Source organism: Lolium rigidum, chromosome 1 (assembly GCF_022539505.1).
Source record: "Lolium rigidum isolate FL_2022 chromosome 1, APGP_CSIRO_Lrig_0.1, whole genome shotgun sequence".
In the NCBI taxonomy this organism is placed as follows: Eukaryota; Viridiplantae; Streptophyta; class Magnoliopsida; order Poales; family Poaceae; genus Lolium; species Lolium rigidum.
Window position 1 is genome coordinate 321,624,740 of NC_061508.1, and position 26,626 is coordinate 321,651,365.

Sequence of the window (26,626 nt, forward strand, 5' to 3'; positions counted from 1 at the left end):
CATGTGTTTATTTTGCTACTGTTTTGTTGTGTCTTGGAAGTTGTTACTACTGTAGCAACCTCTCCTTATCATGTTTTTGTGCCAAGTAAAGTCTCTATGGTAAAGTTGATGCTAGATTTGGATTGCTGCGCAGAAACAGAATTGCTGTCTGTCACGAATTTGCGCAGAACTCTCTGTAAAAAAATCAAAAAAATCTGCCAATTTACGTGCGTGATCCTCAGATATGTACGCAACTTTCATTAGTTTTTAGTTTTTCTGTTTGATCAAGTTAAGTGCCCCTGCAAAATTCATCTTTACGGACTGTTATGTTTTGACAGATTCTGCCTTTTATTTCACATTGCCGCTTTTGCTATGTTGAATGAGTTTCTTTGTTCCATTAACTTTCAGAAGCTTTGTGCAATGTCCAGAAGTGTTAAGAATGATTGTGTCACCTCTGAACATGTGAATTTTTATTATGCACTAACCCTCTAATGAGTTTGCTTGAAGTTTGGTGTGGAGGAAGTTTTCAAGGGTCAAGAGAAGAGGATGATATACTATGATCAAGAAGAGTGAAAGGTCTAAGCTTGGGGATGCCCCGGTGGTTCACCCCTGCATATTTTAAGAAGACTCAAGCATCTAAGCTTGGGGATGCCCAAAGCATCCCCTTCTTCATCGACAACTTATCAGGTCACTTCTAGTGAAACTATATTTTTATTCCGTCACATCTTATGTACTTTACTTGGAGCGTCTGTGTGCTTTTATTTTCGTTTTGTTATTTTCATTCTCTGAATAAATTCATGCTCATGTGGGAGAGAGACACGCTCCGCTTTTTCATATGGAACACTTGTGTTCTTAGTTGTGCTTTAATGTTCATGGTGAAGGCTGAAAATTGCTTCGTTAATTGCTATTTGGTTGGAATCAGAAAATGCTTCATATGGTTTTGAATAACTTGATACTTGGCAATTGTTTTGAGCTCTCATTAGATCATGTTTAAGCTCTTGCATCATGTAGTTTAATCTATTAATGGAGAACTACCGTAGATCTTGTAAAATTTGGTTTGCATGATTGGTCTCTCTAAGTCTAGATATTTTCTGGTAAAGTGTTTGAACAACAAGGAAGACAGTGTAGAGTCTTATAATGTTTGCAATATGTTCTTGTGTAAGTTTTACTGCACATTTTCATACTTGTGTTTGCTTCAAACAACCTTGCTAGCCCAAACCTTGTACTGAGAGGAAATGCTTCTCGTGCATCCAAACACCTTGAGCCAAAACCCATGCCATTTGTGTCCACCATATCTACCTACTATGTGGTATTTTTCTGCCATTCCAAAGTAAATTACTTGAGTGCTACCTTTAAAATTTCATTCCTTTATCTTTGCAATATATAACTCATGGGTCAAATAGCTTAAAAACTATTGTGGTGATGAATATGTAGTTATGTGTCTTAGTTCTTATAAGTTGCTTGTTGAGCGGTAACCATGTTTCTGGGGACGCCATCAACTTTTTACCTTTGTTGGATATCATGTGAGATGCTATGCATGTTCGTCTTGTCTGAAGTAAGTGCGATTTCATGATCAAATGGTTTGAGTATGCATGTGTTAGAGAAGAACATTGGGCCGCTAACCAAAGCTATGTATCATGGTGGAAGTTTTCAGTTTGGACATACAACCTCAATCTCTTATGAGAATATTATCTGTTGTTGAATGCTTAAGCATTAAAAGAGGAGTCCATTATCTGTTGTCTATGTTGTCTCAGTATGGATGTCTAAGTTGAGAATAATCAAAAGCGAGAAATCCAATGCGTGCTTTCTCCTTAGACCTTTGTACATGCGGCATAGAGGTACCCTTTTGTGACACTTGGTTGAAACATATGTCATGCAATGATAATCTGTGTTATCCGAGCTGATTAGGACAAGGTGCGAGCACTATTAGTACTCTATGCATCAGACTTGCAACTTGTAGAAAGTATTATGCATAGCACATATGAATTATTACTACCGTTGACAAAATTGTTTCTATGTTTTCAAAATAAAAGCTCTAGCACAAAAATAGTAATCAATGCTTCCCTCTGCGAAGGGCCATTCTTTTACTTTATGTTGAGTCAGTCTACCCACTTCTTTCTATCTTAGAAGCAAACACTTGTGTTAACTGTGTGCATTGATTCTTACATGTTTACTTATTGCACTTGTTATATTACTCTATGTTGACAAATATCCATGAGATATACATGTTACAAGTTGAAAGCAGTTGCTGAAACTTAATCATCATTTGTGTTATTTCAATGCATTCTACTTTGAATTTATTGCTTATGAGTTAGCTCTTATGCAAGTCTTGTTGATGCTTGTCTTGAAAGTACTATTCATGAAATTTTTTGCTATATGATTCATTTGTTTAGTCATTATCTTTTGTTAGCAATCTTTTGCTTCAGATCACTCCATTCATCGCATATGCTTTACAATAATGTTGATCAAGGTTATGTTGGTAGCATGTCACTTCACAAATTATTTGTGTTATCGTTTACCTACTCGAGGGCGAGTAGGAACTAAGCTTGGGGATGCTTGATACGTCTCAAACGTATCTATAATTTCTGATGTTCCATGCTAGTTTTATGACAATACCTACATGTTTTGTTCACACTTTATATCGTTTTGATGCATTTTCCGGAACTAACCTATTGACGAGATGCCAAAGTGCCAGTTCCTGTTTTCCGTTGTTTTTGGTTTCAGAAATCCTAGTAAGGAAATATTCTCGGAATTGGACGAAATCAAGGCCCATGATCTTATATTTCCACGAAGCTTCCAGAACACCGGAGAGAGACCAGAGGGGAGCCTGGGGGGCCCACACGCCAGGGCGGCGCGACCAAGGCCCTAGGCGCGCCCCCCTATGGTGTGGCCCCACCAGGGCTCCACCGACATCGCCCCTTCGCCTATATAAAGTCTCCGTCGCGAAAACCCTACACGGAAAAGCCACGATACGAGAAAAGTTCCAGAGCCGCCGCCATCGGAGCCGCCGCCATCGCGAAGCCAAGATTCGGGGGACAGAAGTCTATGTTCCGGCACGCCGCCGGGACGGGGAAGTGCCCCCGGAAGGCATCTCCATCGACACCACCGCCATCTCCATCAACACTGCTGCTCCCATGATGAGGAGGGAGTAGTTCTCCCCCGAGGCTAAGGGCTGTACCGGTAGCTATGTGGTTAATCTCTCTCTGTACTCCAATACGATGATCTCATGAATTGCTTTGCATGATTGAGATCCATATGATGATCTTTGTATCGCTACTAGTCTATGTGCTACTCATGTGATGTTATTAAAGTAGTCTATTCCTCCTGCATGGTGTAATGGTGACAGTGTGTGCATCGTGTGGTTCTTGTCGTAGGTTATGATCATAATCTCTTGTAGGTTATGGAGTTAATTATCACTATGATAGTATTGATGTGATCTATTCCCCCTTTCATAGTGTAATGGCGACAGTGTGTATGCTATGTTAGTACTCGGTTTATTTTGCAAAGATCTATTGTGCTCTAAGGTTACTTAAATATGAATGCTGAATGTTGTGGCGCTTGTTAACTCCGGCTTGAGGGAGCTCCTATAGCCCTACACAATGAATGGTGTTTGTCATCCAACAAGAGCATATGTAGCACAAGTGAGGAGAAGTTATTTATTTATTATGCGATCAATGTTGAGAGTGTCCACTAGTGAAAGTATGATCCCTAGGCCTTGTTTCCAATACTGCAAACACCGCTTACTTATCGTTCTACTGCATGTTTACTTGCTGCCATATTTATTTCAGATTGTTATTACCACTCATATTCATCTATACCACATGTGTTTTACTATCTCTTCGCCGAACTAGTGCGCCTATACATCTGACAAGTGTATTAGGTGTGTTGGGGACACAAGAGACTTCTTGTATCTTAATTGCGGTGGTTGTTTGAGAGGACTATCTTTGACCTCTACCTCCCCGAGTTCGATAAACCTTGGGTGATTCACTTAAGGGAAACTTGCTGCTGTTCTACAAACCTCTGCTCTTGGAGGCCCAACACTGTCTACAAGAATAGAAGCACACGTAGACATCACAAGCCGAGGCAGCAAATGGAGGGCTACTGCATGCTCTACGCCGACTACTTCGCCGACATTCCATTGCACGGTGAGGCTGTTTTTAGGCGTCGTTTCAGGATGAGCCGGAAGCTCTTCCTGAGAATTGTGTATGCCCTTCGAGAGTACGACTCCTATTTCAGATGTAAGTTAGATTGCATCGGCATGACAGGGTTTTCCGCCCTCCAAAAGTGCACAATGGCTATGAGGATGCTGACATATGGAGCTCCTGGTGATTCTGCCGATGACTATCTTCGGATGACGGAGTCCACCACCCTTGATTGTTTCTACCAATTCTGCAGGGCGGTGCTAGCAGTGTTCGGAGACATCTACTTGAGATCATCCACTATCGAAGACACTGCTTAGATCCTCGCTTTCAATGAAACTCGAGGATTTCCAGGGATGCTTGGAGGCATTGACTGCATGCATTGGAAATGGAAGAACTGTCCGTTTGCCTGGCAGGGAATGTACAAGGGTCACAAAAAGGCTGCACTGTGATACTTGAGGCAGTGGCTACCCATGATCTCTGGATTTGGCACTCCTTCTTTGGTATGCCGGGATCCAACAAAGACATCAACGTCTTGCAGTGCTCGCCGATCTTCTCAAAGTTTGTTGAGGGTCATGCTCCCCCGGTTAACTTTGTGATCAATGGCCGGCACTACAACAAGGGATACTATCTTGCAGACGGTATCTATCCAAAGTGGGCAACATTTGTGAAGACTATCTCAAGCCCCGTCCTCCTGAAGGAGGTGGAGTTTTGTCAAGGAACAAGAAGGTTGCCGAAAGGACGTCGAGCGTGCATTTGGTGTCCTCCAGCAGAGATTTGTTGTAGTCCGGTTTCCCGCTTTGACTTGGTCCAAAGATCAGATGTGAGAGGTGATGAACTGCTGTGTGTGCTTAGACAACATGATTATCGGGAATGAGCGAAAGTATTCGGTTCCTCTGAGCGAACAAGCTGCACCATATGACAGAGAGGGTCCTCTTCCACAGCCTAATCACCAGGTGCCGACATCGTGGGCTGCATTTATCGCTATGCATCAGCAGATTCGAGACTCCACAATGCATCAACAGTTGCAGGATGATCTGGTGGAACACATATGAAGGCTTCGAGGCAACACCAACTAGTTTCCATTTGATTTATTTGAAAATTTGTCAAATTATTTGCTTGTTTTGTTGAACTGTAACGTTTATTTGTAAAAATAAGCCAAATATTGGCAAAATTTGTCAAATTCGCCGAACTGTAACGTTTATTTGTGAAACTAAGACAAAAACGCCGATCTCCGGGCATCTACCTGGGGAGACGGCTGGAACTTTGACGCTCCCCACGTCAAAGTTTCAAGCGCCAACGGCTGGAGGTGCTCTAAGCCTCTACCATGGCTAAAGAAAAGAAGCCTCTCCTCTTCATCGAGAGCATGTACAATGCAAGATACTTAGAGTGCTGTTTAGAAAAATAAATTGATTCTATTTTATGCTTATTTACACAAGTCAGATGTCCAATTAGACGTTTCTTATGTATAAATAACACTAGTGTTCAATAAAAAAATTAGTTCATTTTCGTAAGCACTACACTAACCACCTTGCACTGAGGCATCTGACTAGTGTAAATAAAGACCTAAAATGCGGTTCATTTTGGTAAGCACCTAGTTAAGCATGTTGCATTGCACATGACCTTCGTAGAAGCCGGCTGCTGAAATATAGATTGAGCGAACAGGATCACTCCCCTCGAAATCGGAGTCCCCAATACGTTGACATTGTGGTGAATTTTGTTTGAGAATAGAACATATTCGCTCCATCCCAAAATATGAGGCGGCCAAGGATTAGTTAAAAGTTAAATCTTTAACTAAATATCTAGAAAGTATATCTATAACAATGCTCAACGGACACATTAAAGAAATATTTTATGCCGACTCTATAGATATTGATTCAGTGTTGTAACTATTCATGTTTTTGTCTACGAAACTTGATCAAACTTAGAAAACGTTTACTTTTGATTAATTATTAAACTCCTTATCTTTTTGTGATGGAGGGAGCGTATGACTTTGCAGATTGAAAAACCATGATCCATCTTATTCGGCAATACACATAGCTGTGACGTCAATGTAAATGTGAACAGTGAGATCTCCTCACAAAAATATAACAGAAAAAAAGGTAGAGCAGAGGAGCGTCTGCATCGCAAAAAACAAACAAATACTCTACAAAAAAGGTGGAGAAAAGGTGGAGAAAAAGGGGAGCGCGACCCGGTATTAGAAAACGGAACCGAAGAGCCGAAATGGAGGGCGACTTGCGCGAGTAGAAAAAGAGGAGGGATAGATAGCGAGGCCCTCCACCTCGAACGAGAGGGTGGCTGCATCATCATCACCACCACCTCTCCAAGTCCTCGGCCTCCGCGACCCAGAGCTGGGAGCACGGCACGGGTTTTCAACTCCCCCACTTCGTCTCGGTCTCCTCCCCCCACCACCGCCGCCACCAACCCCGAGCCGCGGCGGCGACGGCACCGGCGGAGCCACGGTACGGCTCCTCTTCCTCCTCCCCCTGGTCGATTCCGATCGGCGCTCCTGGCGCATCGATGCGCGCCTCACCGTCGTTTTGCGTGATGCGGGCTGGATTTTGATTTTGGGGAGGGATTTTGCGGTTTCGCGGATTTTTAGCTCGGGCGGATTCGGGGGTTGTTGCGTTTACTGACCGACGCTTTTGGGTGGGTTCGTTCCTGCGGGTGATTCGTAGAGGGAGCTTCAGGGTTTAGGCGTGATTTGTGGGCGGGCTCTGTCCCGATCTCCCCTGCTTTGACTCGCCTGCTGGTCGCGCGCACCGTTCAGATGCATGCGGGTCGGTCAGAAATTTCGATTGGTCTCGGTCCACTTCACACCCAGATCGAGTTCTGCTTCACCGATTTTTTTTCATTTCTCTTGTGTTTGGGGATGGTGGTGGGATTTTCGTGTTAGGATTTCGATTTATTTGGAAGATGGCCGGGTTCGGTAAGATACCTATGGTGTTCTGAGGGGCTGAGATCAGATGAGGATCGAACTAGCGGCTGTTGATTTTGTTTGCGTTGAGAGCTTGGGCATAAATGGAACAAGCTTTTAGCAAATCATTACACATGTGAGAGGCCTCGGCGCTTATCATCTCCAAAGGGGCTAATAAAGAGCTTATTGGAAAACGTATGATTACATGGGCTGATTGGGTACTGATGGTGTCTTCACTTTGCCATGTACCATAGACTATCATCGTCTACCATGATCTGTACTGATTGAAATGCTAAATATGTCTCCCATATGCTATGTTTAGGAAGGAGAAACTGATAGCTAATCATCTGTTTGCTTGTTGATGTTATGCAGGCTGTAATGAAAAGTTACAGCACCTGCTAAGGGACAGGAGCTCCGGCACGAAGTTCGACATGGGGTCAGGAAACCTGGTGATGAAGAAGGTGGTGAGGCCGAGCTCATTCGATCTGGACATACAGCTCGACAAGAGCTGGAAGGAGGACGTGACTTGCCCAATCTGCCTAGATTACCCCCACAACGCGGTCCTGCTGAGGTGCACGTCTTACGAGAAGGGCTGCAGGCCGTTCGTGTGCGACACGGACCAGACCCGCTCAAACTGCCTCGAGAGGTTTAAGGGTGCATATGAGCTGCCTGCCAACGTGAAGATCTCGTCTATAGCCGTGGCTCCTCTCGACAGCATCCACATCGTGTCGTCTCAGGTGAACAACCGCCCGAGCTGCCCATTGTGCAGAGGCGATGTCATTGGGTGGATTGTCATTGGGGAGGCTCGTCTGCATCTTAACCAGAAGAAGAGGTGCTGTGAGGAGGATCAGTGTACCTTTGCTGGTAACTTCAATGAGCTTCAGAAGCACACGCAGCAGAAGCATCCGGATTCACGCCCTTCGGAAATTGATCCGGCTAGGCAAGTTGACTGGGACAACTTCCAGCAATCTTCTGATATTGTTGATGTCCTGAGCACGATACATGCGCAAGTTCCTAACGGTATTGTTCTCGGAGATTATGTGATTGAGTATGGGGATGATGAAACTGGAGAAGACTATGAAGTGCTCCGCAGGGTTAGGAGGAGGTGGTGGTCCTTTATTTGCTGCAAAGCCTTCTGCAGATATCCGAGAAGGCGAAGAAGAGGAAGATCAAGGGATAGTAGAGGCAGTGGAAGGAGGAACAGCAATCAGGCTCATCTGGAGAACTTCAATCTCGAGGTTCCGACACAGGCTGTTGACTTGAGAGAACTCAGATTTGATGAAATCGATGATGAATACATCGTCACAGGGGCCTTACCTAGTATGGGAACACCTGGAAGAATGGCCAGTTTCCACTACAGGTCAGTATAAGCAATCTAGTATTTTATTATACCATAGTATTGTGGAGCTATATCAAACCACTGCTCATAGAGTACCTTTATTTCCAACCGGCCTAGCTCCCATTCCTAAAGTATATAAATACAAGATACTCACATACTAGCCCAGAGATAAACCTTCATTTATACAAGGGCTTCTCCTAGTTAAAAATCTCTAATCTATTGTGTATTCATGAGTTACCTGTTTAGGGTTTCAGTGTATACTTGTTTTAACTGTGTATAACAAAACTTCTTGCGAGGAGTCTATGTTGTAAGGCAGTAAGGGCAAAGGATTAACATTTTGAGACTGCCCATCAAATTCAGCATGATTGTCGCCTGTAATAGATAATAGAATTTTCTTTTATATTTAAACCTTGATCAACTTTTCCTCTTTTATTCTACTCTGGCTCTGTCTGATGTATGATGTTTTCTCGATCTATCCAGGGATACAAGATATGGCCGGTGATCTGCCTACTTATAGAACAAGCTGATAAAGAAATGGATTTGTAGCCATGATGTGATGCCGCAACCATCAGGACATTGTACCTCCGCTCATTTTTGTTTCTTTACCGCCTTGGTTGTTGCTAGGTGCCGCTCCAGCCCAAACTTCCTGTGCATAAGAAGTAGCAACAGAAACACTCCGCCGTCGTCCATTTGCAATAGATTTAATTATCCTAGTTTTCATCTTGTATATATTTAGCACCCATCTCTACAGTGATGTTGGTGGAAAAGCTTTTTTTGCCTTTTGGAAATGCTGCTCCTGCTTGGATGTAGCAAAACTCTCACAGGGAATCCCATAGCAAACTTGAGCTCATTCAAGGTTTGTTTGGAGCGACTCTTGTCTCGCCGTTTCCAGGTGTCGTAAGAGTTTTCGGATGTGGTTTGTGTTCTCTTGAGACAACATGGGTGTTGGGACACATGTAATCGGTGTTTTATCAGGTCAAGCTTCCAGCTTCGGACAAGTGTTTGGAGAGTCACAGCCTCACAGGTGCAGCGCCCGACAGATGCACGCGGAGTTGTCCTTTGCCAGGCGCTAAAAGTAACCTGATTGCCTGAATTCATTTGCATGTCGTATGGTGCTGTGTCTCACATCTGCCTATAGGCGCTGATCAGGACAGGTGCCTAGGCGCTGATCAGGACAGGTGCGTGCTGGTGTAGGTATTGCTACTGGAATCTCTCTTCTGAACCTACCATCACGTCTTGATTCTAAATTAAGGCTGTATCCTACAAGCTGTGGGTGATATGCTGCGTGGTGGTACAAATATGCTCAATGATTGGCTAGAGGAAGACCAAGGTTGTAGTGTACATGACGCCGACCGTGCACATTTTCTTTACATTATTTCTTGCCACATCCGTGGATGTTTTGACACTGTCCTTGACATTAACATATTATTGGTGCTTCATCTTATCCTGATCCGCGGAATGCCAGACGCGGTATGTTTGGCTGATGATGGCGATATCTGAACAGACACATATACTTGTGTCTGTCTAGTCTAGAAAAGAAAAGCAATTTAAGAAATGAGTTGAGATTCGTGGCCTAACGTCCTGCGTTGGGAGTTTGTCTGGCCCGAAATATTGTCAGGTTAGCTGCAGTTTCAACTCCAACGACGAGAATTTCTGGGTGCCCGAGTGCCTTTTCTCCTTTTTATTTGTTTTCGTAAGAAGATCATTCTGGTAGGAACACTGAATTTGCATTGTCTGAAATAAATTTCCTTCTCCCCTCTCCCCGCCTCCTCCCTGGCTAGCGCCACTACTTCACTGGTATCGGAGGCAGCCATGCTCTCCGGTGAGCACATCAGGGTATCCCCACTCCTTGTAAACATATAAAACATGAGGAAAAATGGGTTTCATTAATCATCATGGTAAAATAACCTCACACAATCTGTATATAGAAAAACAAAAAGTTCACCACACAGCATAGCATACACCGCCAAAATTGTTCGGTAATTACAGGGCAACAGTGGATTTGTCACATTTGCTCTAGTTCTTCCATTTCTAGAGCACCAAAAGCTTCTCGTGAGCAATCTCCAATAATTTAATCTTACAGGGATATGATCTCGTACATCATAAAGGAAATAGGAATTGCGACAAGTTAAGCATGCGAGTGATCAATAAACTTGTATTTACAAACCAATGAGTACTTTACAATTAAAGAACACGCCAACTGATACTGGCCTCCATGCATGCTATCAAGTTCCTTTCATACTGGAACTCTTCAGTTAACGCTGCTTAAGTTCTCTTGTGTATTCATTAGCAAAAAAAAAGGTATCTTGTGTATTATGCTGTTTCTTCTTCTAGCTTTTTAAAACTACCTTCCTTGATTATTGCCCTCCGTTTGAGCAACAACATGCTATCATGTCAATCTCCATTATGTTTGCATTCCACAAAATCCTACTGGGTGCCTTGTTCTTTCAGACACATCATCTGTGATGATGTTGCATATGACGATGTGAACATTGTCAGAGCTTTTTTTTTTCCGTAGGAAGATCATTCTGAAAGGGACCCTGAATTTGCATTCTCTATTTTTTCCCTTCTCTCCTCTCCCTGGCTAGCCCCACTATTTCACTGGAACCGGACACCGGAGGCAGCCATGCTCTGCGGTGAGCACATTACGGTATCCCCACTCCTTGTAAACATATAAAACATCAATAAAATATGGTTTACTAATCATCATGGTAAAATAACTTCACACAATCTATATATGTAGAAAAAGAAAAAGTACATCACACAGCACAGTATACACGCAAATCTCACCCAGATTATTCGATAATTAAAGGAAAAAATTATCTTCGTCACACTCTACTTCTTCCATTTCCAGAGCACCAAAAGCTTCTCCTGAGCAATCTCAAATAATTCGATCATACAGCGATATGATCTCGTACATCACAAAGGAAATAGGAATTGCAAAAGTTTTTTTTCCGCGAAAACACAAAAGCCTTCCAAAAGTTAATCATGCGAGGGATTAATAACCTGTATTTACAAACCAACTAGTAGTCTACAATCACAGAACATGCCAACTAATACTGGCCTCCATGCATGCTATCAAGTCCCTTTCATCCTGGAATTCTTTCAGTTAACGCTGCTAAAGTTCTCTTGTGTATTCATAGAAAGTTCTCTTGTGTATTATGCTGTTTCTTTTAGCTAAAAGTGCACTTTCCTTGATTAGTGCCCTCCGTTTGAGCTACACCATGATATCATGCCAATCTCCATTATGTACATTGTCATCACAGATTAGTTCACAATTACAGATGAGGCAAATAATCGTGAACTAATCTCTGTCATCTCCAACATGCTATCATGTTAACATGGCTTCACAGTTTGTATTCCACCTACTTGACATTCGCCAAAGATGCAAAGTGTTGAAAAACAAGACATGTACATTACTAAATCTTACTTGCGAAGAATGAGTGCACACGTTTCACGGCATCACACCCCATGCCACTTCTTCCCTGTCCAAAGCACAAAAGCATCCCCTCGATCAGCAATCTCGAAGAAGTCTTCTAGCTAAATGGTTTCGTAAACCGCCAAATTCGAACGCATGTATCGCTAGAGATCAAGAATTTCATTGACATCACAGATTAGTTTACAATTACAGACAAGGCAAATAATTTCTGCTACTCCATACGCCGAGACATTTGGAATCGAAACTCTCCTAGCTAGAAGGCTAGAGCCCTAAACCCTATGATGTACGTGAAGGCAGCCTGGTGACGGTGAAGGTCTTCTTGACCATGGAGCTGCCGCACCTCGCTTGGCTCCTCTCCCTCAGGATTGGATGCTTCGTTTTCTGCCTTTGCTTGATCATCTCCGGCGCCACCACCTTGATTGGCAGGCGTTGCCGCTTGGCGTCGTCTGCCTCCCGGTACGCTTGGTTGAACTTGCGTTTTGCAGCTAGCATCTTCTCCTCGGAGACGAGCCCGGCACGGTCGCCGCGGAAGATGAGGCCCGGGGCGACGGGATCAGACGCCCTGCTTGTTGCGATCTCCACCGTCTTCTTCTTGGCGGGTGTCTCCGGGATCTTGGCAGGTTGGGTCGGATGGTCCATCGTCTTGAGCTGCTGCGGCAGGTTGTCCAGGAGCTTGGGGGGCATGGCATTTCTGACCGTCTTCTTGTCGGATGTCTCCGGGATCTTGGCAGGTTGCGTCGGATGGTCCATCGTCTTGGGCAGCGGCAGGTTCTCCACCTTGTACGTGACCTCTCTGACCTTGGCGCCGTCGTCCTGGACGGAAGCCCTCCACGCGGCGATGATTCCCCTGGCGAGGACGCGGACGCGCTCCGACTTGTGCTTCTGCAAGGCGCGGACCGACTTGGCCAGGTCGGTGTAGGCAAGCACCGTGGGCATGACCGGGAGCAGCCGGAGCGTCTCCAGGGATTCCGCCATCATGTCGTCAAGTATGACGCAGAGCCGCTCCGCCTGGTCGTCGTCGTCGGCGTCGCAGAGGCGTTCGACGATGTCGCCCCTCGCGCTCCGGACCTCGTGGCGGGAGAACTCTACAGGGTCGAAGGCCTCGATGCCGGCGTCGATGGAGTCGAAGGCGGGGAAGAAGCGCTTCCACCGGCGGAGCGGGCTCTGCGCGGGCGTGGCCATTGCGGCGAATCTCGAGCTTGCGATCTAGGGCTCTCAACTCTCAAGCCGGTGGATGTATGCAGACAGAACAGCAGAACTGCCGCAGCTTATATGGATCGACTTAGCTCGTAGTTACTATCGGAGACGGTGTCGATTACGGAAGCGCGTTCTCGCTCCAGTCCGAGTCCGGCTCAGCTCAACACAACAGTGGTATCCATGGGTTGCGCGCGCGCCACGAAAACTTCGACAGGTGCCACCTCTTGTAGCGCGGCCACCTCTCGTTGTTATATTGTGATCCAAATTCCAAGAAAAGGCTAACTTCTGACGAGCGGAGCGAGGCCCGTCGCCGGTAGGCTTGGGCCGAGCGAAGCGAGTCTGAAGTTAGCCCACACCGAGGCCCAGCAGGTGCACCTGGGGGGTGCGGGGGGCGAAGCCACCCGCGGTACGGATCGTTACCACCGTCTATATATTTTCCTTGTAAGCCGCCGCTAGGGTTCATCGCATCATTGTACACCCACGGCGTTTGTATACACCACCGAAATAGTGAAGTTTTGCTGGCTGGCGCCCGTGGTTTTTCCCTTGTGTGTTGCAAGGGTTTTCCACGTTAAAATCTCGTGTCCCCTGCAGTGTTTTACTTTTCGTTCTTCGTTCTTTGCCCATCTCGATTTATAACAAGTGGTATCAGAGCCCGTGTTCTTTGGATCTAGGGTTTTTCGAGATGTCGTCACTGAAGTTCGATCTACCGCAGCTGGACTACACCACGAGATTTGCTTTGTGGCAAGTGAAGATGAGGGCGATTCTCGCCCAATCTTCGGATCCGGATGAAGCGATCGATGCTTTCGGCGAGAAAGCGAAGGATACCTGGACCGATGCGGAGAAGCGGAAAGACCGTAAGGCTTTATCGTTGATTCAACTCCATCCGTCCAATAATATTCTGCAGGAAGTGTTGCGAGGAGAAAACCACCGCCGAGTTATGGGTCAAACTAGAGGAGATCTGTTTGTCCAAGGATCTCACGGGCAGATTGCACGTGAAGATGAAGCTGTTCTCGCATAAGTTGCAAGAGGGAGGTTCGGTAATGAATCACCTATCTTCCCGGAAAGAGATTGTTTCTGATTTGCGGTCTATAGAAGTTAAGTATGAGGATGAGGATTTAGGTCTTCTTCTTTTATGCTCGCTGCCTAATTCTTTCGGTAATTTTCGTGACACCATATTATTGAGCCGCGACAAACTAACTCTCGCGGAAGTTTATGATGCTCTCCAACAAAAGGAGAAAATGAAATCTATGGTGCAGGCTGAAAGTTTGTCCTCCAAGGCGGAGGCATTAGAGGTCCGTGGCGGGCCCGAGCGGCGAGATAACTACTACCACAACAACGAGAGATAAGAGCAAGGGCGACAGAGGTCGCTCAAAGTCCAAAGGACGTGACAAGTTCTGCAGGTATTGTAAGAAATCTAACCACAATATTGATGATTGTTGGAAGCTGCAGAACAAGGAGAAAAGGAACGGAACTTACCAACCGAAAAATAATGATGGTAATGGTAAGGCTGCCGTTGTCACCGGTAAGGGTGAGGCTGCTCGTTGTTGCTTGGTAATGATGGTAGTGATAGTTCGATGGAGATTGCTTAGCTGTCTTGGCTGCATGTGTTTCACGTGATGATGAATGGATTCTTGATACTTGCATGTTCGTTTCATATTTGTCTGTAACAAAGATTGGTTCGGTTCTTATGAGTCCGTGCGAGTGGAGATTTTGTGCGTGTGGGGAATGACAACCGGTGCGGCATTGTTGGCATTGGTTCAGTTCGGATCAAGACCCATGATGGGATGACACGCACGTTGACAGGAGTGAAACACATTCCCTCCATGGCGAGGAATTTGATCTCTTTGAGTACCCTTGATCGTGACGGGTACAAGTACAAAGGTGGGAACAAACTTTTGAAGGTATCATCAGGTTCTCTCATTATTATGATTGGTGATATGAATTCTGCGAAATTATATGTCCTTAGAGGTAGCACTTTGCCTGGTATTGCTGCTGCTGTTAGTTCTGATGAATCTAGTAAGACTAACCTTTGGCATAAGCGTCTTGGACATATGAGTGAGCTTGGCATGGCAGAATTGACAAAGAGAGAGCTAATTGATGGCTGCGATTTTGGTAAGCTTGAGTTCCGTGAGCACTTGCATCTTTGGTAAGCATAAAAGAGTAAAATTTAATGCTTCCGTTCATACCACCAAAGGCATTTTAGATTATGTTCACGCTGATGTTTGGGGTCCGTCCCGTAGAACTTCTAATGGTGGTGCTAATTACATGCTTACTATTATTGATGATTACTCAAGGAAAGTGTGGCCATATTTCCTGAAACATAAATCCGATGTTTTTAATGCTTTTAAGAAGTGGAAAGTTATGGTAGAAACCCAAACCGAAAAGAAGGTTAAGATACTCCGTACTGACAATGGTATGGAATTTTGTTCAAATGAATTTGATGAGTTTTGCGGCAATGATGGGATGGTAAGACATCATACCATTCCGTACACCCCTCAACGAGAATGGCGTGGCTGAACGCATGAACAGGACCATTATTTCGAGGGCTCGCTGCATGTTGTCTAATGCAAAGATGCATAGAGGTTTTTGGGCTGAAGCAGCCTCCACCGCATGTTATCTCATCAACGAGGTCACCTTCGTTCCACTTGATAAGAAAACTCCAATTGAGGTATGGTCCGGTTCGCCTGCTGATTATTCAGATTTGAGAGTTTTTGGTTGCATTGCTTACGCTCATGTTGATAATGGAAAGTTGGAGCCAAGGGCTGTTAAGTGCATCTTCCTTGGTTATGGTTCGGGAGTTAAGGCATATAGATTATGGAATCCTGAAACAAAGAAAATTGTGTTGAGCAGGAATGTCGTTTTTAATGAGGCGGTTATGTTTAATGATAGTCCGTCTACCGATATTTACGATGCTATTGATTCTCTCGATGTTTCCGATGATGAGCGAGCACAGAATTGGCGTGCAGGTGGAGCACGTAAAGGAGAATGAAAATGTGGTTCCTGAAACCAACAATGATGATAATGATGTTCCACCATCACCACCTTTTGTTCAGCGACAAGGACGGTCTATTGCTGCTGACCGCCCTAGGAGAAATATTGCACCTCCTACCCGATTAATTCAAGAATGTGATATTGTGAATTATGCTTTGAGTTGTCTCTGAACAGGTGGAGCATGATATTGAACCAGCTACATATCTCGAAGCCATTGCTTCGGTTGATAAAGAGAAGTGGGTAGGTGCGATGCAAGAAGAGATGCAATCGCTTGAGAAGAATGGCACATGGGATGTTGTGCACTTGCCTAAACAAAAGAAGGCTGTCCGCTTGCAAGTGGATATTTAAAAGAAAGGAAGGTTTGTCTCCTAATGAGCCTCCACGGTTTAAGGCAAGGTTAGTAGCAAAAGGTTTCGACTCAAATTCCAGGTGTTGATTATAATGATGTATTCTCCCCGGTTGTGAAGCATAGTTCTATTCGTGCTTTCTTTGGTATTGTTGCTATGCATGATCTTGAGCTTGAGCAGCTAGATGTAAAGATCGCTTTTACGCATGGTGAGTTGGAGGAGGAGATATATATGGATCAACTCTGAAGGTTATGTTGTGCCTGGTAAGGAAGACCTTGTTTGCAAATTAAAGAGGTCCCTTTATGGTCTGAAACAGTCGCCACGACAGTGGTATAAAAGGTTTGATTCATTTATGCTTACACACGGTTTTGAGAGATCTCAGTATGATAGTTGTGTGTATATCAAGTTTGTTAATGGATCACCTATTTATTTGCTACTATATGTTGATGATATGTTGATTGCTGCCAAGAGCATGAAAGAGATCACTATTTTAAAGAATCAATTAAGTAGTGAGTTTGAGATGAAGGATCTTGGTCCTGCTAAGAAAATACTAGGCATGGAAATTAAAAGGGACAGAAAGTCTAGTTTGTTGTTTCTTAGTCAGGAAAAGTACATTGAGAAAGTTCTTCATCGTTTTAATATGCATGATGCAAAGTCAGTTACTACTCCAATTGCTTCTCATTTCAAGTTGTCGGCTTTGCAATGTCCTAGCTACGAAGATGATATTGAGTACATGTCTCGAGTTCCCTATTCTAGTGCTTGTTGGTTCCTTGATGTATGCCATGGTTTGTTCACGTCCCGATCTGTCATATGCTATGAGTTTGGTCGGTCGATACATGGCTAATCCTGGTAAAGAACATTGGAAAGCTGTTCGGTGGATTTTCGGTACCTTCGCGGCACATCAAAAGCTTGCTTGAGGTTTGGCGAGGATTGGTGAGGGGCTCGCCGGATATGTGGATTCAGATTATGCTTGGCGATTTGGATAAGAGAAGGTCCCTCACAGGTTATGTGTTTACTTGTTGGTGGATGTCTTGTTAGGCTGGAAGGCTACTTTGCGGGATGTTGTTGCACAATCTACTACCGAGGCTGAGTACATGGCTATTGCTGAGGCGAGGTAAAGAGGTCTGTTTGGCTGAAAGGTTTATATGCTGAGCTTTGTGGTGATAATTCTTGCATTAAGTTGTTCGGTGACGAGTCAAAGTGCTATTTATCTTACTAAAGATCAGATGTTCCATGAGAGGACAAAGCACATTGATATTAAGTACCACGCAATCAGAGATGTGGTTGCAAAAGGTAAAGTGAAGGTATGCAAGATTAGTACTCATGATAATCCTGCTGATATGATGACTAAGCTTGTCCCAGTGTCCAAGTTTGAACTTTGTTCAAGCTTGGTTGGTATAACTTGTCTAGCCCAAGTGGCCGTTGGCGCCGGCAAGTGTTCTCTTTGTTGATTCGGGTGATTGTTGAAGTTCATGCTACAAGGAATTTGTCTCAAGGTGGAGTTTGTTATATTGTGATCCAAATTCCAAGAAAAGGCTAACTTCGACGAGCGGAGCGAGGCCCGTCGCCGGTAGGCTTGGGCCGAGCGAGCGAGTCCGAAGTTAGCCCACACCGAGGCCCGACGGGTGCACACGGGGGTGCGGGGCGAAGCCCCCGCGGTACCGGATCGTTGCCACCGTCTATATATTTTCCCCGTAAGCCGCCGCTAGGGTTATCATCGCATCATTGTACACCCACGGCGTTTGTAAACACCACCGAAATAGTGAAGTTTTGCTGGCTGGCGCCCGTGGTTTTTCCCTTGTGTGTTGCAAGGGTTTTCCACGTTAAATTCTCGTGTCCCCCTGCAGTGTTTTACCTTTCGTTCTTCGTTTATTGCCCATCTCGATTTATAACACTCGTCGCTCGCAAAAACGCCACCGTGCGAGTTACCGCTGATGAAGACGCTATCCGCGGGGCCGCGCCATTTTCGACGACAACGCCGCCGGTTCCAGCTCCAGCAAGAGACGACGGATCGGGAGCACCCAGACTACGAGCTGACGCGCATCATATATGCTCGGGAAGTGTGTATTTGCTCTTTATTGTTCTGTTGGATTGAACTTCATCGCACATTTTGGCCCGAACTCCAGTGTGTAAACTGCACCAGACACCAGATTCCAGCCTTTAACGAGTTCCATGTATGATTAATTGTGTGTGGGCTTGTTGAAGTGTATACAGTTTTTTTTTTTGAAATGTTTTTTTTAAGTGTATACAGTTTTGTTAGGTTCTCTGTAACGTTGTGTAGCTCACATCTTAGAAGAGCTCTAAGCTCCCTGTGTTTGGCGCTGCTGTGATCGCTCGGCAGGTCGCTTTCACTGGTCCTACTACAAAGCTATCTTTCGTGGTTGTCTACCGATCGGTTCGATCCGTGTTTCTAGTTCACCGCGACGGAGTTGGGTCTACTTGTCAGCCTGTTACCTGTAGTGTGGCGGTGTGTTCATGCCGGTGCGCTGGTGTGGGTCAGTTGGCTCCTGCCTTTTGACCGCGAGGTCGGTCTTCCCCTGTGCTGTTTGTTCTGGCGGATGTTTCTCCTCACTCAGCGGTGCTCCTGTTCCTCCTCCCTCAACGTCCAGCCGCCGTTGCGCCCCCTTGATAGCGGGTTTGGTTGCGGCTCCCCTCTGCTCCGCCGGCTGATCTACTGATCTCTGCCCAAGATTGCTGCCGTCGGAGCCCCTGATCCACGAGGAGGCGTATCCCCGTATCCGTGCGAGCGATGTTACTCCGCCGCCCGCCCAACCGCTGCCATGCAGGCCGCCTGCACAATGCCTTCGCCGGCGTTGGCGGCAACTCGATCCAGTTCGGCAACAGGCACGCACCGCTGGCCTCCCGCTTTCTCCTTTCCAGGTTAATGTATATTGTTCCGTGAGTTTAGCTCTCTAATTAATCCATGCATAATACTCCGTACAACTTGTTTTTCTACAACAACTAGCCTGACCCATACTTTCGCAAAAAAAAACTAGCCTGACCCATAGAGGGGTGTGACAACTTTCCAGGTTAATGTTTATTGTTCCGCGAGGATTGTTTGTTCTGCTATAAATTACCAAACATTTACTTTTCCTTTATTTATTTGTTCTATCATTGAAGCTAGAAGGTCTCTGGGCCGTGCAAATTTCATTCCAACTATGATGTATACAATTCTAAAAAAGTAAATTTTCTTTGCTTTGACAATATCGCTAGCTATGCAGATATGGGATTCCTTGATTTAATTTTCTTGATGTTGCAGTCAGATTTTAATTCACCGAGTTGTATTTCATCAGTTTAGCTCTGACTTCACCAATATAGATAATTCATAGGAGGAGCTTACCAAGTTCCTTTGCGGTGAAGGCAGCATCGGGGGAGCTTACCAAGCTCCAGGACATGGGAGTTGACGCCTCGTTAATGGCGATGTGGGCAAAGAGAAGATCAGATTTGTGAGCATGCTATCTCTCTCCTATCATCCCTTATTTTGTTATGTTTACAGTTTATAGTTTGACTGAGGCCACAAAATCATGATGTCCGAAGATGTGTTGAGCTAATTCGAGATGTTTTCAGTTGCTCTTGTAAGGTGTTGTGAATAATCTAATAAAAAAGCCGTGGCTGGGGCGATATTTTCCCCATTTCGAAAAAAAAGGCAGACCTAAATATAGTAATTTGTTTTGCAGCTTCTAGGTACTGTTAGAGAAGATTTTGTACAAATTAAGACTGTATAGTGCCAGGTTAAAAATGATCTCGGTGGTAAATTAATCACCTGACAGTTTTGTGGTGCAAATTTTGTGTGTTGGACTAGAATTAGGACACAAACTGATGTGTAATTGCTGTGGAACATATCACTACATAGGTGTTATTACTGAAGGTAAATAGGGCCTGAAAGATTTCTCAGTTATCTGAGAAGCCATCTCTAGAAAGATCCCTTAGTACTGCAATTAGAAAAACACTTGAGGTAATTAACTAATCTTGAGTTCAATCCTATAGATATGTACGTGTGTGCGCTCAAGTTTCTTCAGCTTTACCGGTATAGAGGAATAGGTTTGTTTCAGTTTGTTTGCGTAATTAAATATTTTCATGCAATCCTTAGTACGATCCGATACATTAGATCATTAGATTAGTTTCTATTGCTTATTTTCTGTGATGTTTTAGGGGAAGCATATATACCAAGAACCATTAAGGATAATTATTCAGGTTGGAGTCGATCACTCCATTGAGTGGATTACCGAAGTAAATCGATGTTTTGATCAATGTAGTTGTTGAGCCTTGGAAGAAGGTAGCACATATACTTCTTCCAACGTAAATTGTGAAATAATGCGGCTTGCATCACCATCAGGTGATTATGTGCTGCCTTAGATGCTTGACATTATCTTATGGAGTGGTAAGCATTTTAATCACCTATGTGTATTGGCTTTCCCTCAGGTAGAGGCTGGTTTTTATAGCTGCTGACAAAGATACATCGATTGATGTCACCATGCATGGCTCCTGAAAATCTACTCAAAAAGTTAACTTGGACTACTGAAAATGTTCCCTGTAAAATTATGACTATCGCTTCATGCAAGAGAAATCAAACTACCAGGAGCAATGGCTTTTAAAGGATATCACCAGTTTGGTGTACACATTTTCAGCAAATAGAGATGGTGCGTTTCAACTACAATTGCTAGAATCTGAGTCAAAGGGATATTCATCACCAGTAAAATGAATACTGCTAGAAAAATCATAATACAGTTTATTTGTACTTCCTGCACGTGGATGTTGGGTTAGATTATTTACTCTCTTGATGAAGTCTCTGACTGTCTGCACGGTAGACAGAAAATGACTGCATATTTGGCACCAACTTTTCTTCAGCTAAGCATTGCCACAATTACAGCATTATGCACATGTGTTATATGCCCGAACAGTTGCATGAAATGTTTCAAGATCCACTGGTTTATTTTCTGAATCTTTCTAGATAATGACATCTATTAATGAAGATAGAGTGTGGGATGTGGCTGAAGGGGTTGCTCTAAGACTTGGTGCTGCAAGCATCTCTGTGTTTTCACCAAAGGCAACATATTAGTTTTGACTTTTGACCAATGAACAGTGATATTCTGTATATTGGTGCACATTATATAGTGTTCATTAATGCTTCATCTTAAAGGGAAGCAATTGAAAATTGGTAGATCCCTTACAGCTATTGTTTTAGAAATTAGTATAATGCGCAGAATAACAATAATTGAAAAGCTATTCAGCATGTCAGGTGTTATCCAGTGTTGTTTCTTTTGTTATAAACTTCGACTCAAATCTATTTGACTAGATTTATATTTTTTCAGAAATAAAATACCTACATTTGTGTTTCGGCTTGTATATACAAAGGAAACCCTCATACTGAAAATAAAACCCAATGCCAAAGTTGACAAATTGACAGAGCATCATAACAACAATAAAAACACAATGGCTTGGCAAAGTACACCGAAAAATCTCGGCCAAAAAGAAGATACCCTAACAGAACAAATGGGCGCAGCAAAGCGCGCAAGGTCCATCTAGTATGTCTCAAAACCCAACCCTCCAAGCTTCTTGCATCCTCCACCATGAAAATCAGGGAAGTTTCTTCTGTTCATCTGTATCGCCCCACCAAAAGGCTGCCATGGAATCATTCATCTCTTTACATAAACGCTTTGACAGTTTGAATACACACATAGGGAACACCGGGATAGACTGGATAATTGCCTTCAGTAATATTTCCTTTCCCCCCATCGATAGGAATTTCTCCATCCAACCTTTTAGTCTTTGGATTAATCTCTCCAAAAGATACATGAAGTTTTCACTTTTATCTAGCCCAACCATGGTTGGTAGACCGAAATAGTGATCTGAGATGGCTTCTGTCATTGTATTAAACTTTGTATAGATCAACATTAGGACTGAGATAGTTACTGCATTTTGACTCACTTTTCATCTGCCCTGAGCCGTTACAATAATCTAGAACGTGTCTCACTGAGGTTGCATTAATCATGTCTGCTTTTATGAGTATTAGGGAATCATTAGCAAAAAGTAAATGAAATACTGATGGTGCATTCATGCACACCCGAACACCTTCAATGCCACAAACCTCCTCTTTATGAGCCAATGAACTAGAAAAACCTTCTGCACATAAAAGGAACAAATAAGGAGACGACGGATCACCCTGCCCGAGACCCCTGCTCGGAGAGAAACTATATGTTTCTTGGTCATTATATCACACCCTGTAATTAACCGACCTAACACAAGCCATTATTAGATCAACAAAATCTGAATGAAACCGCAGCCGAGTCATCATTCCCCAGCCTAGGTTTGTTGACTCCCCAACGTAGGTTTGTTGGACAGAATGACTTCTTTAGAGCGAAGGGACGAAGGACTAAGCAAACTGTTCAAGATGTAAAAAAAACATATAGAGTGAAGGATGAACAAAGGAATATCCACGTACGAAACCACAGATCGAATGATGGAAACATACGGACAAAACCACAACAACTCTTTTCCCTTAATTATTAGTTATAGATAGGATTGTATCGTGTTACAGACTAGCAATAACGAACATACTAACAAATAGTATGTTTCAATATGTTAAGTGACTAGGATTTTTTTTTTGAAAGACGGCAATTTTTCCATTTTCATTAACAGAGAATAAATTTTAGACCATTTTTCTAGGAAAACCCTAAGACTTCAAAGGAAAGCCCGCTCTCCCAGAATGAATAGCTCAACATTTTAGCTCCGGCGAGGCTCCAAGCTTTAGCCTCGCCTTTGATTCTAGCGATGACCATGTTTGCGGTAGTGAACGTGTGGCAGAAAACTTTCACATTGCGCAATTTTCAAATTTTTTATGACAAGAGGCCATCGCCTTCCTCTCTGTCTCCCTTGTGAAGGGCTGGTTTTGTGGATGCTGTGTTATGAATGTCCTTTCTTAATTGTAGGGTCTTCCTTAGTATCAATATGTACTACCATGCCTATGTACTAGTGAGTATATTTTTCGGCAAGTTGCATCCAACAAATTTACTCGTACTTTATTGTCCACGCCAATATTTTTGTGCCACACTTATTTTACATATACTAGATGTACACACTCTCATTATTTACTTTATTAACGAACGGTCGTATGGAGTACATCGATCATTCGTAAGGCCAAAGTCGGGCGGGCATCGCAAATGTTTCGAGCTTAGCTATCTTATTTATAGTACGGATCGATGTAGTAGGAATTTCTGCGCCTGTAGAGTCACACGCTAAACATAGCGTACTCCTTGGTTTTCTTGCCGTCCAGTTTGCTCGAGAAAACAACTTTAGCAACCTCGTCCACTCTGAGTGTCTTGTATTTCTTGAGCTCTCCTCCAGCTAGAATTTCAGAAATCGGACCCACGCTCATATCGTACTTTGGGAGGTGGAACGCAGAAATGGACATCCTCTCTTTGTGAGGATTAATGGCGACCCTGTGCTCGATGCTCTGGTACTTCCCATTTGTCAATATCTACAAAGAAGAGTGCTCATTAGATTGAGGATACGTCCTCTTTTAGTTTTCACCATCTTAATAAGAAAAGAGAAACATATATATATATACCTCCAGAAAGTCACCAACATTCACTACCAATGCCTTTGGGTGGGGCTTTACTGGAACCCATGCATCTTGTCTCTTGATCTGGAGCCCTTCTACCAGATTCAGCTCCCACACCAGCGTCAGAATAGAAATGTCGGAATGCGGTGAAATCCCCAAGACCTTGTCATGAGCCACGGGGCATGCAGGGTAGTATGTCATCCTCAATGCCTGATTCGCGTATGTATCTCGGTCGAGCTCAACGCCTAGGTTTCTAGCGATGATTCCCATGAGGGAACCAGTCACCCTCATCAGCTCAGAGGAGTACGATTCAATGGACTCCCTGTTGCATTGAAACAAGTCCATATCACAGAGACAGAGACAATATTCTTCCTGTTGTTTCAAGTCCAAGACAATGTTTGTCTCGACTCTTGACTATAGTGTGATCGATGTGATTACCTGAAGGAAGCAGGAGTTGTTGGCCATGGTCTCATCTCGCGTTCCTGTGGTGGCTGGGTCACCAGGTAAAGTCTGTCACACCAGTCCAGCGTTTGATGCTCGGACTCAACGAATGCTTGACCGTACCCTTGGAGGTCTCCAGGGAGCTGCCCAAATTTGTTCTTCTCGTCCAAGGGAAGTCTGAAGAAGTGCTCCAGGTCGTTCCTCATGTTCTCAAGAACAGTGTCAGGAATTCCATGGTTTTGCACCTATAGATTCCATTTTGTATTATACTTATTGGCTCCTTGGAGAACAAGAGTGAATTCTGGTATTTACCCCCTTATTTAACATTTTTTACATTTATTACCCCATTTAATAAATTCTCACCTGTATTACCCCGTTTAATAAATTTTTGCCAGCTTTTATCCTCCCTAAGATTTTACGCGTGATCTGTCATGTGGGTCCCAATCGGCAAGTTCTTCTCATGTTTCTTTTCGCAATCGAAAAATAAGTCAAAATACAAATATGCCCATAACCACTATCTTTTGGAATATAATCATAATCCTGTCCGAGTTGGGTTAGATCCATATACGAATAGTATTGTGTCCTGGCTTTGCCGTGTAATCTTGATACATCTCTTGAAATGCAAATTAAGGAGCATGTGAGTTGGGTTAAACCTGGAATTTACATGGAGAAAAAACTGGCAAACTTCTTCAATAGGGTGTGATTTTATAGGGTCTAAAATTCTGAATGTCTCGAGACTCCTGTCAAAAAGGTCAATAGATATTTTTGGACATTTGTTTTGGGAACTGCAAGTTTGGCTAACCACGGTGCAATTTCTTTAGGTGACTGAGACTTACAAAAAAAAAGGAGACACCTGAAAATTAGCAAGCGGTTTTTTTTTTATACTTTGAACAGACGGAATCTTACCTGGAAGAAGCCCCACTCCTCACATGCAGACTTGAGCCTGTCAGCTTCCAGCCGGTAGGTCTGGGAATCAAGAAGCCTGGCAAGGTCGATTATGGGAATGCTCTGGCTGCTATGAGCAACGACGTCGCTGGTCCTCGCCGGCCTGATGTACCGTTTGATGGCCTCCTCCGTCAGCTCCGCCGCGTCGGAGGCAAGCGCTTGAACGTTCTTCACCGGGATGGTCTTCCCGTGCGACCATTTCGCTTCGGCGGCCTGCTTGGTCTCCATCCAGTCACTTCCTCCGTGCGTGCAGAGGTTTATTTCTTGAGGTTTCTAGCTGTGGAGTCTATGATGAGCCGTACGTAGGCGTGAACAGGAGATATATAGCAATTAGTATTCGATCTCGATAGTTCTATTGGACCACAAGTCTAAAACAAACAATGTGGTGGGCACCAACTAAACTGTACATGGAGTGGGTGAGATTTGGCATGGTGTGCTTTCAATCATTTTTTTTAAGTGTACAATCACAATTATCTGCAACTATTTGTGATTTTTCCATCTATTAATTAATGAAAAGGCACATCTCCACCTACTCTAAAAAATGCACAATCATAATTATTATAGATGACGGGTGCTTTCAATCATTGTGGCTATACCAATGGAAGGAAGCGCAAGATGTGATGCATGTGATAAAAAGTGTACAATCACTGTAGATGACAGACGCTTTCAATCATTGTGGCCATACCAATGGGAGGAAGCGCAAAATGTGGTGCATGTAAGACTGGGTGTTCGGCCTGTTTCGTTTGTTCGGCCCGGTCTCTCTAGTAGATAGTCTAACCGTGTCTATAGATGGACTAGTCTACCGGCTCTGTGTAAAGATTATATTTTTCTCTACTTTACACAGAGCCGATCGAACTAGAAATTGCTACTATTAAGTTGAAATTCTACCGGCTGGCAACACTTTTCTCCTTATATTTCAACATTTTTTTATAGTTTTAATTCTGTACATTTTTGACATGTTTCCGAACTTATTTTAGTAAACATGTTACAGCTTCATCTTCAGTGCGGCATAACTTACGAGCGGCTCGTTGCATCTTTTCTCCGTCGTGTTAATGGTGTGTTTCGCCTTCCGTGCACGTGCACATGTGGGCAGCATCGCATCAGCTTCAGTGGAAAGGCATTGAAGGCGAGGTGGCATCTGAACCTTTTTAAGGTCCGATGGCAGCGCCCATTTACTCGACCACACCATTGCCAGAGCCCGACATATCCAACCGACCGACGCCATGGGAAGGGTTCGCTGTACCGCAAAGCAAAGAACGGCCACGAGACAAGCGGCTCACGGTCCGGCAAGCAGTCGGGGGTAGGGCGGTACAACCGCATCGAATTCGCGC

At 44.0% G+C, this 26,626-nt stretch overlaps 2 protein-coding genes across 2 annotated transcripts; one reads left to right on the plus strand and one right to left on the minus strand.

Annotated features, from left to right (window-relative positions):
- Positions 1–7,411: 7,411 nt before the first annotated feature.
- LOC124698550 lies at positions 7,412–9,263 on the plus strand. Its single transcript, XM_047231039.1, has 2 exons — positions 7,412–8,395; positions 8,855–9,263. Exons 1-2 carry the CDS (start codon positions 7,467–7,469, stop codon positions 8,874–8,876), a joined length of 951 nt encoding a protein of 316 aa, XP_047086995.1. The 5' UTR covers positions 7,412–7,466; the 3' UTR covers positions 8,877–9,263.
- Positions 9,264–23,502: 14,239 nt separating this feature from the next.
- LOC124684273 (2-oxoglutarate-dependent dioxygenase 11-like) lies at positions 23,503–25,603 on the minus strand. Its single transcript, XM_047218621.1, has 4 exons — positions 25,257–25,603; positions 24,348–24,595; positions 23,916–24,231; positions 23,503–23,825 (listed from the first exon to the last, which is right to left on the minus strand). Exons 1-4 carry the CDS (start codon positions 25,521–25,523, stop codon positions 23,577–23,579), a joined length of 1,080 nt encoding a protein of 359 aa, XP_047074577.1. The 5' UTR covers positions 25,524–25,603; the 3' UTR covers positions 23,503–23,576.
- Between the last annotated feature and the right edge of the window lie 1,023 nt (positions 25,604–26,626).

Bases quoted from the DNA above. Each gene is read 5' to 3' on its own strand.
- LOC124698550 (XM_047231039.1), top strand. From the start codon at position 7,467: ATGGGGTCAGGAAACCTGGTGATGAAGAAGGTGGTGAGGCCGAGCTCA. The intron at 8,396-8,854 runs GTCAGTATAAGC...CGATCTATCCAG, and splicing joins ATGGCCAGTTTCCACTACAG to GGATACAAGATATGGCCGGT.
- LOC124684273 (XM_047218621.1), bottom strand. From the start codon at position 25,523: ATGGAGACCAAGCAGGCCGCCGAAGCGAAATGGTCGCACGGGAAGACC. The intron at 24,232-24,347 runs GTAATCACATCG...TCAATGCAACAG, and splicing joins ACAACTCCTGCTTCCTTCAG to GGAGTCCATTGAATCGTACT. The intron at 23,826-23,915 runs GTATATATATAT...TCTTCTTTGTAG, and splicing joins ATGTTGGTGACTTTCTGGAG to ATATTGACAAATGGGAAGTA.